The sequence below is a fragment of the Ceratotherium simum genome, chromosome 6 (assembly GCF_057802395.1).
Source record: "Ceratotherium simum simum isolate JZ-2026a chromosome 6, ASM5780239v1, whole genome shotgun sequence".
Lineage (NCBI taxonomy): Eukaryota > Metazoa > Chordata > Mammalia > Perissodactyla > Rhinocerotidae > Ceratotherium > Ceratotherium simum.
This window is the reverse complement of record NC_141905.1, coordinates 71,334,475-71,354,111: the sequence shown is the minus strand read 5'-3', so window position 1 is coordinate 71,354,111 and position 19,637 is coordinate 71,334,475. Positions and strand designations below refer to the sequence as shown.

General features: G+C 43.8%; 1 protein-coding gene across 1 annotated transcript in view; it reads right to left on the bottom strand.

Moving 5' to 3' along the window:
- ACSL5 (acyl-CoA synthetase long chain family member 5) overlaps window positions 1–17,079 on the bottom strand; it is a 41,767-nt gene extending 24,688 nt beyond the window's left edge. The window contains exons 1-2 of the mRNA XM_004428084.3: window positions 16,477–17,079; window positions 1,411–1,595 (exon numbers count right to left, since the gene is read on the bottom strand). Of these exons, the coding sequence (XP_004428141.2) occupies window positions 1,411–1,566 (156 nt within the window). The 5' untranslated portion in view covers window positions 1,567–1,595; window positions 16,477–17,079. The remainder of the gene's footprint in view (window positions 1–1,410; window positions 1,596–16,476) is intronic.
- Window positions 17,080–19,637: the final 2,558 nt, after the last annotated feature.

Here is a 19,637-nt window from a genome sequence, read left to right as displayed (position 1 = left end):
GACTATGATCTGGGGCCAAATCTGGCCTGTTACCTGCTGTTATAAATAAAGTTTTACTGGAACACAGCCATGCACATTCATTTATATATTGTCTGGTGCTATCACACTACAACAGCAGACTGAGTAGTTGCAATAGAGTCCACATGGCCTGCAAAGCCTAAACTATTCCCTGTCTGGCCTTTACAGAACATGTTTGCCAACCCCTGCTTTAGAAGAATCAAGAGGTGGTGAGATTGAAACTCTAGGATGAGGAGACAAAAGAATCTAAGTGACAAAGAAAAACTGTCTTGGAATTAGGAAGAGATCTCATTGAAGGAAATTATGGAAGGCAAAAGGAGGAGTTTTAAGAAAGAAGAAGTCTCAAGGCAATTGAGAGGAAGGCTGAAGGAGAAATTATTAAATTTAGAAATTAGATTCTGAGTGACCCAGAGAAGTTTGAGGAGATGGTAGTGGTAAAGGTCAGATCTCAGTGGGTTGAAGTCCAGAAGAGGAAATCAACAAAGAGACTACTCTTAAAGAACTCTAGTAGAAAAAGGAAGGACTGAAAAGAGATGGTGGGCTGAAGCAGCAGGATCAGCAGGCAAGGAAGATGACAGTGAAGAACATGCGAATATACCAAAATAAGAGGGAAGGTGGTGGAGAGTGGAGGTAACTTGGAGTAAGAGTCCCGAGCAGAGGAAAGAAGTTTATAAAAAGATCAGAAGGGGTTAGCTTTACAAAGGAACAGGAATGCTTTTTGCTCTGAAAAGGGCTGATGATGAAAAATGATGAAGAGAGCATTTCTGGAGGTTTCTCTTTGCTCAGAGATAGAGGAAGCTATGTGATTTGCTGAAAGACAGGGAATTATGGGGAAAAGCCCACTTCAACTTCTGCCAGTTTTAAGAATGAATCTTAACTCAAAGCTAGAATTTAACTCAATAACTTCTTTACCATTCTCAGACATTGGATGTCTCAATGAAAATGTTCTCCTGCCCCTAGATGACTCTATCATCTAGATAATGAGTTGGCAAACTTTTTCTGCAAAGGGCTAGATGATAAATACTTTAGGCTTTGTAGGATACATACGCTCTGTCCCTCTTTTTTGTTTTTTCATGTATTCCTTTTAAAATGTAAAAACTATTCTTAGTTTGCTAGTCTCAAAAAAAGGTAGATTTTGCCTGTGGGCTGTAGATTGCCAACCCCAGTCTAGATTACTGGCGTCATAAGACTTAGCTGTGGCTTCATTCTTATTACAAAGGAAAATGTGCTACTAATAGAAGTTTAAATTTGCAGATTTTCTGTTGATTACTAACCTAAAAGGCTTACCTTCCCACGCTACACTCAATCCCCTTCATGAGTTATCCCAAGGTCTTGAATTACAGTTTGTGTTCGATCAATGTTGAGAAGCTAAAAAGGTGATTGGTAAGTTACCTCGATTTCCACTGACTGGTTGTTGAGATCAACAGGAGGCAAGACTGACTGAGGTCTGTTGATCAGCCACATGAAGATGGCGGTTCCAAAGGTCACGATGCAGATCAGTGCCGGGGTTGAAAGTGGGGAAAACAAGAAGTTAAAGATAAAAAGCATCTTTGTGAATAGCAGCAGGAAATTCAGGCCTTAAAAAAAAAATAAGGAAAGAAAAAGTTAGAGGAAATGGCCGTATTTTTTAATGCAATAGTTCTCTGTTTACAGAAGGACATACACACACACACACACACACACACACACACACACACACATGGCTTCTAGCCCTCCAAATAGCCAGGGTTGGATCTCTCTAGCAGCAGATTTCTCCTACTGTTTACCTTAGCAGTGTTGAAAACAATAGAACGCGCTCTCCACCCCTGCCACTTAACTGTCCTCCCACAAGGCGGAAAGGATCAAAGGAAACAAGTTAATCATTTTCCAGACAGTTTTATAAAAATGACTGTTCTTTTATTTGTGGCCCACAAAGCCTAGAAGAAGCCCTCCTGGACCCAATATAAGCTGGTAGTCAGAGGAGAGCACTCCAGAAAGCTTCCCTGCCCACGGTGACGGAGGGTCAGGAAGGGCTCTTCTGGCTGGACTTCCCTCGTCTGCAGAAACCAAACAGAAGAAGGAACCTCTGGAGAGGTGACTCCACAGACTTTGGAAATCAAGTATTCTGCATGAAGGGCATTTCGTGCTGGCCAGATATATCTTGCTTTCTTTTTTTTTTGTGAGGAAGATTAGCCCTGAGCTAACATCTGTCGCCAATCCTCCTCGTTTTGCTGAGGAAGACTGGCACTGGGCTAACATCCGTGCCTATCTTCCTCTACTTTATATGAGAGCCCGCCACAGCATGGCTTGACAAGTGGTGTGTCAGTGCGCCACCGGGATAAGAACTCACCAGGCCGGCCCCCCTGGCTTTCTCTTTTGAAGTGTCAGGAGGGTCTCAGAGATCAACAGGGTCACAACTTGCTCTGACCAATGTCCTCTCCTCCAGGGATCCTGGAGGAACCATTTTTACTGGAGGCAGCATTAGCTGGATACGTGGAAAGGGTGCTGGAGAATGCACCCAACACCAGGTAGCAAGTGAGCGTTGAAGATTTAATCCAGGAAGAGATCTCAAGAACTGAAAGCAACAAAGGCTTCCCCCAACACAGCTTTTCCTGTAGTTTCTAGCCAAATTCAGCTTCAAACTACTCTAATAGAAGGGACTAACATTTGGGCAGTTGCTAGCAACTTATTCTTGATGAAGTCATCTCTCCTAACTCTTGTCTCACAGCCTTCAGACTTGATTAGGATAACAACAGCAGCAAATACATGAGCACTGAATGTATGCCAGGCACTGGGCTAGGCTGTTTGGCTGGATCATCTAATTTAATCCAACCAATGTCATGAAGTAGCATTTTACAGAAGAGAAAATAGAAGCTCCCAGAGGTAAAGTGACTTGTCCAGGGTCACTCACTATTTCCCATTGCTGCCTCCCCATTGTAAAATCTACAAAACCACAACTCATTTTTTCCTTAGAGAGTCTAGCCACAGAGTTCAAGGAGACTGAATTTGTCTGGCACCTTACGGGTAACACCAAAAGAAATTCAGAATTTGCATTCTTCAAAGTTTACTGCAGTGCGCTACGGAACACGATCTCAGAGACGAGGCCAAACACTCCCACTCAAAATCAAGAGAACAAAGCAAGCCCAGTAAAAAGCTTTATCAGATCATGATCCTAGTTGTCCTTAGAGCTCAAAGGCAGCTGCCATGAGCTGGCATCGGGACTTTCTCCATTAAGGGAAACACTTCATTCCACTCTAACAAAGGCTATAAAGCCAGGAGTGTTGTGTGGGAGCTGGAACAGCTACAAGGACCCCTGAGTCACTCTTATCATTTTTTTGCTCCCTGATTGGCTATTACCTGAATTTGGAGTAGTCTCTTTCCATTTTATGGAGGGAAACTGAACTTCCAGATACTGGGATGACTGTCCCCAGCTTTTTGATTTCTTACACATCACATAGGGGAAGAAAAAGAAGACAAAACCAAAACAAAAGCGAGGCCCTACAGGTGCTAGGTTACCTAACAGCAGGTGCTATTGTGACCACCTGCCAGGATTCTGAGAGCTGGGGCTTTTGGAATCCAGCCTTACCTGGATTTGTATGGTGAAGTGACCCTCCAGGAGGCAAAACATGTTCAAGAGCCAGCCATGCAGGATACCATTCTAAGGCCAGCCACCCCAACTCAGGCTGAGAAGGGGGGCTGCTCCAGGGAAAATTGCAAAATTGATAGAGTGGGTAGCAGTGTCAAAGGGAGGAGAAATCTACTTTGTGTTTGCCCATCCTGCCGGCCACCAACGCCTTTCTTAGCCTGGGCCACTGGGCCACCGGTCTAGGAGTATCTTTTGATCTGATTCTTCCCTCTGCCCTAATCCCATCCTCAAATTAAGAGATTCTTATCTCCGCCTCCCTTCTCAGCTAGGGGAACACATTGTTGCACTGAGGACTTCTGCCCTCTTCTTACAGATGACAGATTTACATTTTAATGGGACACTTTGAAAACAATGTCTTCAAAAGAGGGTCTAAAGGTGAAATTTCTGTTCAGATGTGGCAGTATGGGATTGGGGGAGGAGGGAGGGTTTATAGCCTGGGATGTAACACAAAGGGAGAAGAGAGAGGGGGAACCCAGGACCAGTCTAAAGGCGGCGTGTCGTGTCAACTCTGGCTGATAGTTACCACATAGTAATGTGACCCCTGGGTCACCAGATTGTCAAATTGTTTTCTCCCTAGAAAATCTGGAACATTGGATTTTTATGAAACTCAATTTTAACTATTGGCTCAAATAGTAAGAATCTGGTATGGGATAAACAAAAACATCTGGTTTAATCTGGCCCACAGTCTGTCAATTCTTAAGCACTCCTTTTAAACATACTTCAGTCATATTGCCCACAAATGGGATGAGACTGACCCCTTCATCACAAACAAGGGAGATATTTATGAATGCCAAGACCACAGTTTCATGAGAAGGAAAACACCCTGCCTACATTGGCAACGGATTTTATCGGCAGAAGACGTTGAAGGGTGTATCTATTTGTCAACAGAAATAGCTTACTCACTTTGTTTGCTATTGTTGACCAGGTATCCAATCCAAACAGGATTTCAGATGGTTCCTCCCTGCTTCCCCATATTTCTTTTTTAATTGAGGTAAAATTCACATAACATAGACTTAACCATTTTAAAATGCATAATTCAGCAGCATTTAGTACATTCACAATGTTGTGCAACCATCACCTCTAATTAGTTCCAAAACATTTTCATCACCCCCAAAAGGAAACCATGTACCCATTAAGCAGTCACTTTCCATTCCCTCCTCCCCCAGCCCTTGGCAACCACCAATCTACTTTCTGTTTCCATGAATTTACCAATTCTGAATATTTCATATAAATGGAATCATATAATACGTGACTTTTTGTGTCTGACTTCTCTCATTCAGCATAATATTTTCTTCTCCTTTTTTTTATTTTTGCTGGGGAAGAATAGCCCTGAGCTAACTTCTGTGCCAATCCTCGTCTACTTTATACGTGGGTTGCTGCCACAGTGTGGCTGACGAGTGGTGTAGGTCCACACCTGGGATCCGAACCTGTGAATCCGCTACCAAAGCAGAACACGCCGAACTTAACCACTGCACCACGGGGCCAGACCCCAGTACAATATCTTCAAGGTTTATCTATGTTATAGCATGTACCAGTACTTCATTCCTCCTTACAGCTGAATAATATTCCATTGTATGGATAGACCACATTTGTTGATCCATTCATCAATTAATAGAAATGGGTTGTTTCTGCCTTTTGGCTATGGTGAATAGTGCTATGAACATTCATATACAAGTTTTGTTTGAATACCTATTTTCAATTCTTTAGGGTAAATATCTAAGCGTAGGGGCCAGCCTCACGGAGTAGCAGTTAAGTTCACGCACTTGTGAAGCTCTGCGTGGGCAGACCGGGGTTTGCGGGTTCGGATCCCGGTGCTGACTGGTGCACCACTTGTCAGGCCATGCTGTGGTGGCGCCCCATATAAAGTAGAGGAAGATGGGCACGGATGTTAGCCCAGGGCCAGTCTTCCTCAGCAAAAAGAGGAGGATTGGCATGGATGTTAGCTCAGGGCTGATCTTCCTCACACACACACAAAAGACACATTTTTAACCTCACGATGCTAGTGCCAGAGAGGATTTGTGACCATATCAACTCTCTCACTATTTAAATGGGAGAAACTGAGGGCCTCTGATAAGGTGAGTATTTCAGGTTCCACCATTTTACTGGACTGGGAAGCTCTGGTTACCTGTCTAACCTTTAGAATCGGTTAACATTTCCAGATGTGTTCAAATAAATGAGGGAAAAAGCCACCATCTCTCTTGTCACATGTCCTATGTCACTCAAATTACAATTCTGCTTCAGTCACCCCAGAGAAGCTGCGGAACGTAGTTGGTGTGATGGCATTTCCTCTTTCCTTGACATCACTCCTAGTTGGGAAAGAATGGGGTAGGGAGAAGTGCAGTAGTGGTAAAGAAAGAGAAGAGAGAGCTGTGTTATGCTGCCTCTGGGAGTTGCTGTTCTGGGTCATCTACAGACGGTGAGCAGGCCACAGTACACACGAGGATGGCCCCAAGTGGGAAGCTTCCTCCGCTTTCTGGCATGGTGATAGTGACGTGCCTCCCTGCCCCAACCCCCAGGACGCTCGTTTGTTCTCAGCTCTTCCCCTTGATTCGCTCCAGGGCCCTCCGTTCCTCTGGGCTACGGATAGCTATAGCCAAAGTTACTCATCTCCTGGATCCTACAGCGTTTCATTCCCAAGCTAAGCTGAAGGATACCTTCTGCCTTCACGCCTGCTTGCAAGCTCCCAGGACCAGCCTTGGTGTCCAGTTGTGACCGCCCCATATTCAACTTTGGGTTTTGCTCCTTTGTGGATTTGGAGCAGCATTTCTTCATTCAGCCTCATTTTCTTTGGATAAAGTCCCTAAATGGCCCCTTCTACTCTAACATTCAAGTTTTTGGTCAACTGTGTTTATTGTTATGAATCTTTCAGGCTATCCCTATAGCCTAGAAACGATTTTTCTTTTGATAGTCCCTTTCTTTTAAAAGATTTTTTTTCCTACCTGTATTCTGCTCTTCAACCAGAAGTCCATTCCTGCCTTAAAACCTCTGGATTTGCTCTTCCCTTTGCCTGAAACACTGTTCCCCAAAGGTCGGGTCTCAACTCAAATGTCACTTTCTCAGAGGCTCGCTCTCTCTGATCACCCTATTTAATATGGTCATTTCTACCCCAATCACTATCATGGACCTTGCTTTCTCTTCCGCATGACACTGTTCACTATCTGAAATAGTCCTGGTCCCTTATCGTCAATTGACCCTACTGAACTGAGGTTCTAATTGGAATAAGGATTTTCATTTTGTTCACCACTGTGCCTCCAATGCCTCCACCGTGTCTGGCACACAGTAAACTTTCAACGAGTGGTTGCTGAATAAATGACTAGTTTTCAGATTCAAAACTGTCTGTTCTAAATACTCTCAGTTAAACCCATTTTTCCTTTAGTAAAACTTCCCCACTCCCAAACTCCCAAAACTTAGATGATCAAAAGTCACTCTGGCCAATCTTGAGATGGGTACTCCCAAATCAATATTTTGGCAAGGTGTTGGGTCAGGGATAGTGGGTGATGAAAAGGATGTATTTTTAACACATATCAAGGACCACTCGGGATCAGTTGATACTTCCAGGCTTGGAAGAATCTACAAGATGAATCTTATCAAATGAAGTCATCTACAGTAGTAAGTAGGCGGAAAGTCTAGCCTAGAAATAAATAATTCTGTTACTCTGGGTTTCTGGAATTCAAAGGACAGTAAGATAAATTATCTTTCTTTTAGACCTAAAGAACTAACTATTTTCTATGCAATAGAGAGATATAAATTGCAATTATAAGCTTTCCAAAAAAAAAATTTACCTTCTAGAAAGTGCCACACTCATTTGGATTTAATTGGTCTCTCTGTTCTCTTGCATGTGTAGGCTTATTCTGTGGTGATAGAAAGCTCACTGAAAGGGAGACCAGAGTCCTGAAGTTCTTACACCCAATTAGTTAACACATTCTTCCATACTGACTTACTTATTCTAGACTATGTCACAAGTCTTCACAACTCACAATGACTCCCAAGGGGTCTGTGTGTTATTTAGGAAGATGTTTTTGATATTTTGCCTTCTAGATTGGGCTTTAAGTTGATAACCCAGCCTCCATTGTTATTTCCCCTAAATTCCTTCCAACCCCACTTAGGAGGCCTCTATCTCAGTCCTTAACTGCACAGTCAATATTTCTAGACAAATTCCAAAGTAATGACAAAAAGGTCAATAGGACATTACAAACCAATAGCTTCGTGAACACACCTGGAAGATTCTGATAGACTTTTCCTTACCATGCAATGAACGTGAACCAGATATGTGTTCTGTTGCAAGATCCTTCACCCAACTTCCTCAGAGCCCTGAAGCTAAGGGGTTTTCACCTTTTCTTATACCAGTTTACTTTTCTGCATGAAATGTAGCTTTCTTCCACCAAGAAATAAAAAATAACATGATTTGAGACAACAATCTTGTCTCGCAAAACTTAGAGAAAAGCCTAATATGGAAAAGTATTGGTTCCTAAGGAGGGAAATCTCAGCTACCCATGCTATTTTAAATGATTCAAAGATCAAAAGGGCCAACATTCAGTTATAGCTGAGATAAAAATTTGTTGTTATATTTCCCAACTGAAAAAAAAATAGCGGAGAGGGGAATTCTAAAAAACCCTCTGAAGAAATAAAAGGCAATTAGAAACCGTGAGATAATTCAGTAAGGTGACCAGTTACCAAATTGGTAGCCAAAAAGCCAATAGCTTTCCTATATTTCATGCAAATAACTAATTGGAAAATGTGCTGTTCACAATAGCGTACATAAGAATAAATGTTTAAAACCTATATTTAAAAAATTTAGATCTGAGAGACATAAGAAGGCTTGAAAAATAGAAGACATACCTGAAATAGTCAAGGGGATCTATTTCCCTAAATGTATCTATACCCTAATAAAGACCAATAGAATTTTTGGGGGAACTAAAAAGTTAATTCTAAAGTTCACCCGGAAAAATAAAACTTACAAAAAGAGTCAGAAAATTTTTGAAAAATAACAGGAATTGAGTGGGTGGCAGAGAGGTAAACATTACCAAATCTGCTTACTATAGAGCTATAGAAGTTTTTATTGGTCATGAAAAGACAAAACTATGTAATGAAATAATCCTGAAATACTCCCAGTGGATGCAATTATCATACACTAAATTGCATTTCAAATCAAGATGGATTTTTTCACTTACAATGAATGTGTTGAGACAACTGTCTAGCCATTCAGAGAGAATACATAAAGCTGATTACTGTCTTACTCCTTCAACAAAAATACATTGAAGATGGATCAAAGACAAATATAAAACACTGAAAACCATAAGAGTATTTGTGGGTAAAAAGTCTGAGAAATATTTTTATAATCTTGGCACGGGGAAGACTCAAGACAGACACAAAACCTAGAAGCTGTAAATGAAAATGTTGGCAAGTTTGATTACATAAAATTTAAAAAAAATATTTGCCCTGCAGAAAATATAGCAGAGACGAAGTCAAAGATAAACTGGGAAAAGTATCAAATACTCCAGACAGAGAAAGAGCTCATTTCCTCCATAAGGAATGCTTAGAAGTCAATGAAAAACAAAACACGACCCAATAAAACAAAGGTCAGAGGGCATGACCAGAAAGTTCACAACAAAACAAACAGGTTACTTAAAATTAGGCAAAGACATTCAACTTCATTTATAGTTTTTATAAATGCCAATTTAAATGAAATGCCTTTTCCCCACTCATTAGCAATGATGAAACAGTGCAAAATGCACTGTCAATCGCGGAAACAAATGTGTTGCAGCCTCCTTGGAGATGTGCCCATTGCCCTCTATCACAATTTAAAATGCGTGCCCTTTGACCTAATGACTCTACTAGTAATTTATCCTATAGAAAGGCATCAGCTCAATAAAGTTCATCACAAGTGGCTGTGTAAGTTTCCAGTCAAGAATGTGGGCTCTGAGTCAGATGACTCAGGCTCAAATCTTGCTTGGTGCTCATCCTTGTCACCTGGGGTAGAAAACCTTTGTGTGGTTTCTCATCTATAAAATGACCACAATAATATCTCCCCCATAAGGCTGTCACCCTGATTACAGGAATTAATGTACCCATAAAGTGCTTAGAACAACACCTGGCACATAGGCTCAGGTTTTAGCTTTTATGTTCATCGTCATTAAATCTATAGGATTATTTATAATGCCAGAGACCAGGAAAGCTGCCTTTGATAGGAGAGTAACCTCATAAATTATAGCATTTCCACACAATGGAACTCTTGACAGGTATTAAAAGGAATAAAGCAGATCTGTATGTACTGATGTGGAAAGAGCTCTGTGATATATTACCAAGTAGAAAAAAAAAACCTCTTGGAAAAGACATTTGCTTTTGTGTTTCTGAAAGGTTAACCCTCATAGGAAAAGACAGATGGAAGAGGAGAAATCACGAATAGATCTTCCAGAAAGTTTCACATATTCAATCATTCAGCCAAAAGATATTTAAAGGCTTAGCTGTATACTGGGTATCATTCCAGGTCCTGCGGATATAACCATGAAATCCCTGCCCCCCTAGGGTTGTATTTTATTGGGAAGTTTGACAACAAGCCTGAACTATAACTAGATTATATAGTACCATGGAATAAAAATAGAGAGTAGGGAAAGAGGGTCGAGGGGACAGCTGGGGGTGAGTTTTAATTAGGGAGGTAGAGTAGGTCTCCTGGGAAGGTACCACTTGAGAGTATGTGCCATTAATGTGAAATATGCATGCTTTTTAAAAACAAACAACCAACCTATAAATGAACAACTCCAAATTATCCCGCCTCCGACTTAGGCGGCTGACTTAGAAAGTTCCACCACCTTGGTTGGCGGCATTTCATGTGAAGAAACCTGAGAATACAGCCTCTGCTTCGTTTCTAAAAGTGCAGCTCTCCCACCACCTAAGCTCCATGTGACAGGCAGCCTTTCCCCAGTGTTCACGTTGTGTATGGCGCTTCTCAGCCGCTGAGTAAGCCAGTCTGGACAGCAGCTCTCGGGGTGGAAATATTTTTCATTCGTTTCTTATCAGATAAGAAACCAGACCACAGGTGAAGGTTGAGACACAGGGCCGAAGGGCCCTGAAAGTGCGTCTTTCAACATTTACTGCAGGGAGCTAAGAAGAGAGGACGGCATAAGATCCTGACCTATGAACCTGTAGATAGCTTCCTAGCCACTCACCAGTGTCCAGGTGCTCAGGCCACTGCCTCACCTTAGCCTTCTCCATCAAGCAGGACCATGTCACCAGGCACAGGTAGCTCTCCTCATTTGGGGGCCTGGCACCTAGCGTGCTCTGAAGCACACACACCAGGGGATGTCCCCAGGCAGATGGAAAAGGGCTTCTTTATCATCTCTACAGGGTCATGCAGGGCAGAGCAGGGAGACAGCATTATCAAAGGGGATCTCTATTAAAACCCCAGAGGGTGACTGAGTAGGCATTTCCACACCATGGAAAGATTCTGTGAGTGTTTAAATAATTAAAACAGGAAAGTGATATTAAGCTCCCACATCTTGCTCTTCCTAGCCCAATTGCCGGGTGGCACCCAACAGTTCCAGTTTGTAAGGCAGCTGGCAGAGAGAGGGCGAGGGCTAGGCTTGGGACAGATTCCCCAGCCTGCAAGCGAGCACACCATAAATAAATCGTGAGGGTGTCATGCATATCCATTGGTAATATCTTTGCTTATGAATCGCACACGAAAAGCTACAGGACCCAGAACTCAGGAGGCTTGTGAGAAGTGCAGCAGAATCAGCTGCTTCCTGGACTTTGAATCTCAGGAAAGCTTCCTGTGACTCCGTGGACAACTTGGTCACTCTCAGGCAGTGTCCTGCACCCAGGACCATGCCTGAGATACCGTGGGAACCCACTAAGTGCCAGTGAGTCGCCTTTTGCCCACCATTGGCACAAGTTCAGAGAAAGGCAACTAGCGAGGGGAGTCTTTTCGAGGGGAGTCTGTTGAAGGAAAAGGCTGCAGAATTCAATCCCACAATGACATGCTATGCTCCTATAAATAGAGGAGAACAGTCAGCCGAGTCCTCCTCAGAAATGCCACAGCCAGGCCGTGGGAAGGGCGATGGTAAGCAGCCTGACCTGACTGAGGTCGAGGTTCACTCCTTCTGCAAGCATTTGAAAATTTGAGCACCTACTGTGTGCCAGGCAGTGTGTTCAGCATGGGAAAAGCACACTTAGAGTTCATAGTCTAATAGGGGAAAAAGCCAATTTATCAGGCAGTAAGCAAGTGCTTTATGGGATGTACCCCAGCTTTGGGAGCATCTGGTGGACTAGAGAAGTATGTGTAAGGCAAGAGACACATTTACCCTCTGCACTTTAAATTTACTTATTTACGTTTGATAAGGCAAACAAAGATCTTGGACCCACTGTATGCCCAGCACTCTGCCATGTGCAGAGGGACACACACTTAGAAGACACAGCTCCTGCCTTCTGGGGACTTATGAGCCTATTGAACACTAAAAACACTTATAGAATGATTCAGTGTGTGGGATAAGCCAATTAATTTGAAGAAGGGAGAGGCTAGTGTAGACCAGAGTAGATGAAGGTGGCTGTATGGAGCACTAGACCTTAAAGGATGTGTGGTCCTTGATCGCCTGGTTTTACTGCCAATAGTCTCATTTCCAGGGTCAGTTAAGGATGATGACTCTACCAATGAAGCCAACGGCTAGTAACACCCCACTATGATTCCAACCAGGGTCACTGTTGCCAAACCATCTTTCTCAACTGTTGTCTGTGTCTCACCGTCCACTTTTTCCATGGAGAGATCAGTCACCACATTAGGTTGGATAAACCTAAGTGGAAGGGAGGAAGGGGAATACCCAGACGTGGGGTGAAAGGTAGAGTATGGGTAGAGGCACTAAAGTGGGACAAGCATGACATTTGGGGAAGGGAAATGGTGAAGAAGTATTTCTCATGGAGGTAGAGGATCCCTCTTTAGTTGAAAGGGGAAAAAAGAAAAAGCCTCCAAGAAGGCTGAATGAGACAGTGTTTCGGGGCTGGTATAGACACTACGCCACTGGAGTCATTTGCGTTCACAACCAGAGAGCCTTGGGATGCCAGGCCTTGGCCAGTTGAGCTGAGTGGTATTGAATAGGAAAGCCTTTGTTAAGTCAAATACCAAAAGCCTCTTAACTTAGTCCACAAAAGATAGCAGAAGATAGTTGAGTTAGCATAGGCTGATGACAGGCAGTGACAGATCCCACTTGATCTCATATTGACATAGTCAACCTGGATCTACCACTGTGCTTCCAACAAACCACGGTCCACTGAGGAAACCTTGTCTCCATCAACATCCCCAAAGTCTTCCCAAGTTTGTTGCTGACCAAGTGAGTTAGGAAAGAATTGAGTCAGGCAAACCAGTATCAGAAGTCCAGTGGATTTGATAAGAGATCCTCTGAAAAGACAGGCTGGACAAAGGCCTCTGTCACCCATGTCAGGATAAAGACAGGGTGATGCAAGAGGTTGTGAGAGAGGCCTCCCTGCCTGGCCTCTGCAGAATCAACCTTCACATTACCTGGCCCAGCCAATGGTCAGGGGTCATCAGATTCAAAGTGCAAACAACAAGCTTTATTGCCAAGAGTCTCATTTCTGAGCGACAGACTTTCAAGGCCATTGCCTTTCCAGGTACCAGAGCAACAGCTCTACCACTTACCAGATGCATGACCCTGGGGACCGTTACTTAATGTCACTGAGCATGAGTTTCCCTCAACTGCATGCAAGAAAGAGCAGGTGACAATCCCTATTTAAAAGGGATACTATGGGTGGACCTTCTAGCACACTGTCGGGTACATGATAAACCCTCAGTAAAGACCAGCTCCCTTTTCCCTCTTCCACTTACATCAGTTTCTAACTCCTTGTCAATATCAGATGTTCTATTTTGAGACCTCCCAAAAGAGAAGAGATGATCATGGTCTTCATACTATAACTGCCCTTCAATTTATTTGCAAAGGTCTTAACAACTCCTCATGTCTATTTAAACAGAGGATTTCTGGTTGGAGAGGACAGGGTCCACCTCTGAGCTCAGACCTAGCCGTCTCCTCTGACACTATCCCACCCCTGCATCCACCCACAAGCCACTCATAACCTCACAGCTCTTAATTTAGAATTTCCCATGGAGACCCAGAGATCTCCTACCAGCTCCCCCAAAGAGGGTTGATACCGTGGCCTGGCCATACCAGTACAAGGGCTGCCTGACCTTCCAAACTCCAAAACTCATGTATTTATGCAAACAACATGAATTAAGAGCCTGGGAAATATCAGGCCCTCTGCAAGGGGTAAGAGAGAGTGAGAAAATCCATTTCTCACCTCAGGATGGTCACATGGGGGAGAAACACACAGAGAAGTTTTACCACAGAGTGTGGCAAGAGCAGTGATGGCTCAGCTCAGTGCTGCTGGGGACACGTCACTCTTGCAGGGTGTTGCCAGGCACACGAATCAGCTCAGGCTGCACCCCAAAAGAGGATCAGTGCATCTGCTGGCCATGGCACATGAGACAGACAGAAGCAGAAACTTCATTCCTACTTTCTAAAAAATTGCCAAATCCTAGGGTGAGAATTCACCTGCCTACAGATGGAAGGATTATTATTTTTAGGGAGGGGGGGTGCAATTCACATAACATAAAATTAATCATTTTAAAGTGAACACTTCGGTGGCATTTAGTACTTTCACAATGCTGTGCAACTATCACCTCTATCTAGTTCCAAAACACTTATGTCACCCCTCAAGGAAGCCATCTACCCATTAAGCAGTTACTCCCCATTGCTCTATCCTCTCAGCTCCTGGCAACCACCTATCTGCCTTCTGTCTGTATGAATTTGAAATGGAAGGATTTTCAAAAGAGAAATTTCTCCCAGTTTCTAATTCTTTGGCCCATGCGATAACTAGACCGATTAGAAATTGAGGCACGGTTTGCCTTCGGAACTAAATGAGCCAGGGTTCAAATTCTAGCTTCAATCTCTTCCTAGTGTGTCCAGCTTCTTATTTCTGAGCCTGGGTTTCCCCAACTATCAAACAGAGAACCTGCCTCATAGGACTGTTTTGAAGATCACAAGATAAAAGCCCCATAAAACAGTTAAGTACAGCGCTGCCCCCTAGAAAGTATTCAATGAATGGTAGCTGTACTATCTGCAGTTCTAGAAAAACGTCAAACCGAAAAGTATCCAATAAAGATGTGAACTCAATATTTGCCCAGGTCACCACACATGAAAATCTTTTTACCAATGAAATTTTCTAGGAGATCTGAAGAAAGGCTAACTCTACACATGAGTGGATGGAGTATGGTTTTTAGCCTTACACTGACTGCAGCTTCAATCCCAGTTTGACAACTGGCTGCTTTGTGATCTTGGGAAAGTTGTTTCACCTCTCTGAGCCTACTCTCTCAACCATAAAACGGTGAAAGCATCCACCTCATAAGATTGTCTTAATTAAATGTAAGAGTATCTACTATAAGCTGGTGCTTAACTGGCTTCGTCTTCCCTCTCTCCATCCATTTCCCTGACCCTGTCTCCTTCCCTGACCCCCAGCCTCCCTGTATAATCTGTGGCCCCCACTGGATGTTTGGCACTCAGGCACTCAATGATACATTGATATTATTGTAGGTGTCTTTGCCCTCAAGGAGGTAGAATATATGCTGGGAGGCAAGACTATTTTAGGTCAGGACCTAGCCAAATCCCTGGCCAAAACATTCTGTTTGGTCTGGATAATGCTTGTTAAAAAAAAAAAGTTAAATTGGAATGTGTTTATCTGGGGTCCCCCTGCCTTGCGTTTTGCCAGAGTCCCCACCACCTGCTACTTATTATATCCCATCCACTTAGCTTTATTACCTGACCGTTTTTACTGAGCTCTATTACACAAGTATTTGTGACTCTTGTTTTACTTAGGTTTTTGTTCCTTTGATGGTGCCAAGCACACAAGTGATGCCTACAAGATTTTACACCATGCCTCTTCCAAGACTATTGTGTGTTCACCTCAAATACTTGTCAATTGGAGGGGACCACCAGAGAGTAACTCCCATGCCGGAATATAGAGGGAGAGATCAAGCAAAACCAATGACTTCTTCTTTTTTTTTTTTCCACTAAACCAAACTTTTACTTTTTAAATTAAATTAAATTAAATGGAATTAAATTTAATTTAATTATTTTAAAAACTTTTAACGTTATTTTAATCTTTTATTTAATTTTTAAATTTTTAAAATTTAAAATTTTATTTAATTATTTAAATTTTATTGTTTTCAAGACTCTGCCTCTGTTAGAGAATACCAATCACCTACAAGTTGGAGCTGTAGATTCAACTCAACTCTTCAAACCACCAAAAATGTTGATACGCACAGCAAGTCCCAACTGTGGAGTCCCTTCCCAAAGTTCGCTCCTTGAAGGTCATTGGAGTTCATTTTAGATTCAACTTGTGGCCCTACCCCTTAAAATAGATCCAACTTCATTCAGAAATCATTCCATCAGTCACTCATCCATCAGCTCTTACCATAGGAAGGAGTCAAAGTCCAACCAGGAACTGAGGGCAACCTCCATCCCACCACAGGGGAGCTATGGCAGATGCTCAGGCCCACAAAAAGAGGTCTCACTGTGGTTCACCTCCCCCAAGAGAGGCAGGAGAAAGAAAATCCCATCCATGCCCCCCACTCCTCCTTCCTCTCTCCCCACCTGATGAGGAAGGTTTAAATGTGTCCCTTAGAGACCTGGGAGAGAGAGAGCGCTGACACGTGCTTGGAACACACACAGCAAGCTCTAGATTCACTGAAGCTGGGGGTCAGGATGCCCCCTCAGCCTCTGCCCCATGCTTACAACACCCCTTGCTAAATACCTCCTTCCAAAACATCTTCTTACCCTCTTAGGGGGCTGCATGTCTTGGTGCTTCCAGCGAAGGGGGCTTCCTGGCTCTGAGTTCTTCCTGGCACATGGGTCCCTGCTCCTCTTCTTTCACCCCTAGTTCCTCCAGGGACAGGGGGGCTTCAGAGCATCCATGCAGACAGAAGGCCACGGCTCAGAGTGTCCCCAGTTCTGCCCTGCCTGAGCTGTCCCGAGTCAGGCCATGGCGGGGCTCTCTAACGTGCTCGGGACTTCACTTCCTGGTTTTTCTTTCACAACTGAAAGTGGAAGTGTTCTGACCAGGAGGAGAAAAGCCGCCAAAGCTGCCCTGGCTCGTTGTCAAAGCCTTTAACTCCAGCCTCTGACGGCTGAAACAAAAGCCAGCCTGCATCTGCACAATTCACCCTCTCCTCCTTTGTCTGACTAATCCAGACAAAAACCAAATAAAAATGACTTGAGGTGCCCCCCTCAGACCACTTGTGCCCGAGAGGCCATGCCACTCCCAGCTACACTCCCAGGACAGGAAGTTCCAGCCAGAGGGCACCTCAGCCCTCACAGGCCTCCTGAGACCCCCGGGGGCACCTGGAGGAGGCCCAGCCCAGCACTGTTTGCCAGCTCCGTGTTGTGCCACCCTCTCTCTGATCCCCAGTGTACGTGCCTCAGTCCTCGAAGCAGTTCTGATAAGACCAACACAACAAGCAAGTCAGGAAGGACAGGCACAGGGACGAAGAGGCTTTCTTCTTTTGCTCTGACATGTCGGCTCATCCTTTTCATACCTCCACATTTAAATTAAAAATGTATTCTGCTGCCTCCCTCACCTCCCACATTCAAACTGGGACATTTTTAAATCATAGGAATATACAAGCACACATGTCGTTTGCTGTCAGATTGATCCTGCATCTTGTAGCTTCTGGAAAACTCCACTGTACATGTGTGAGACAGTGATAACTTATTAGTATTATTATAAAAATTGTTTGGAGGGGCCGGCCCAATGGTGTAATGGTTAAGTTCGCGCTCTCCGCTTCGGCGGCCTGGGATTCTCAGGTTCGGATCCTGGTAGTGGACATACACAATGCTTATCAAGCCATGCTGTGGCAGGTGTCCCACATATAAAGTAGAGGAAGATGGGCACGGATATTAGCTCAGGGCCAATCTTCCTCAGCAAAAAGAGGAGGATTGGCAACAGATGTTAGCTCAGGGCTAATCTTCCTCACCAGAAAAAAAAAAATTGTTTGGAATGTACAGACTCTCTGGAAGGGTCTTGTGGATTGGTCTACAGGGTATGAAGACCTGGAGTTGTCTCTTTGGATTCACCTAAGGCTGTGGCCACAGAAGGGCACAGGAGCTTCCATTCTCAGATTTGGAGGCAGAAATCACAAGTTCTCCTGCCCGCCCCCCAACAGTCATCCCAGAATTAAGCAACACTTTCTCCAGCCTTGATTCTTTCAAGAAGGCTCACGATAAGTTCAGCAGGAGCCCAGCCCTTTGCTAGAACTAGATTAGGATTCCTTCTCTCTACAGAAAGTCCTAAAGCTTCCAACTAAAAAAGCCAGGGTGAGCTGTGCCACAGTCTCAGGAAACATGAGCTGATCCTTTGGCCTCACAGGAGCCCACTTTAGACAAGGGAGAAAGATGAACTATGGGAAGACGAGAGTAGCCCCTGCCATTCCATCTTCTAGGCCATCTCATAGCTGGAGGAACTCTTGGCTTTGCTTAGTTTCAAAAGCTCATCTCCCCAAGGGGCAGCTTCCTCCAGCAGAGTGCAGAGGATGGCAGAATGAGTGTCAGGTCTCAGCCACTGTAATGCCGCTGGACTCTTCCCTGGGTGCTGTCTTCTTTAACCAAAGGGATGAAGAGCTCAGGGCCAGAGGATGAGCCTTTGCTTTTTTACTGGTTTCTTCCAGGCTTGAATGCTCAAGTTCAGAAGAGTCTGGGTCATTCTAAAGTTCCAGCAGAGTTGCATTCCTTTTCAATCCTATGTGCATATGAGTGACACTCCCAAGATTTGAGGGAATAATGGAAAGTTTTGGCAACACACAAGAATTCTGCATTATGCAGCTGGCGGTAGTGACAGACTGATCAGGATTTAGATCCTAGCCACACCACCTCCTGGCTATGTAGCCCAGGCCATGCTGTTTAACAGACCAGAGACACATTATTCATCTATGGAATGGGACAATACCATCTACCTTACAGGAGATGGTGAGCCCATGTGGTAACACTTTGTCATACATCTACTACGAGACTCCAGCATCTAATAGAATATCTGCTAAGGATTCCCTTCCCCTTCTCCCTTCCAAATGGGAATCACTGCCTAATGAATGGCCTTTCTAACCATATTGATACAGAAATTTCTGAATGGAAGATGAAAGAAACCCATATCCTGGTTTTGTCTATAACCCTTAAAGCTTTTAAATCTGTTCTAGTTGCATTTAGTGAAATTAAACTACTTTCCCTTCCAAGTCTATCTCCTGCCAGCATTCAGACAGCTTCGATATTTCTACCTCCTTTCCAATTGACTTTTAATTTGCTTCCCACACAAGTTAGCTGAGATTTCTACTCAACCAAATGTAATTTCTGTTGTAAAAGAGGCTTAGGCTGAAAATAGATAACGTGTCCCACCTTCTTCCTCCCAAACCACCCCCATCCCTGCTATCCCATAGATACATAAACTATAGAGCAAATAGCATTATCACAGCTTACTTGTAAGAATATTCTCACTTCCAGGGGCCAGGAAATGCACGCTTCATGTGTACCCCTGGCTGTTTTGGTTTAGCACCACATGCAGGAACCTCTGCCTTTTCCACAGCTCCTGCGATGGGGACACACCTGAAGCCAATGCGTACCGACCTGAGAGTGGCCAACAAGCTCCGGTGGAAACTTTGAACCTGTTGCAATAGAAGTTCAAAGGTAGAAGTTACCTGTTCAAACACTTCTAGTAACTTCTGACGGTGAGAAGTGTAGAATTTGGCGAAAGGTTAAAACAAGAGACCGTTATGCAATAGGCTTAAGAGGAAGGAAAAAAAACAAGGTGACAGCACTCAGCTCAGACAGCTAACGTTTAACAAGCAAAATCTTTTTCAAAGCCCATACCGCAAGGGAAGGGAAGGGGGTAGACAGGACTTTAAATCTGCTTTTTGGGCAGAATCCTTGACATTGTGATGGGAAGAGGAATGTCT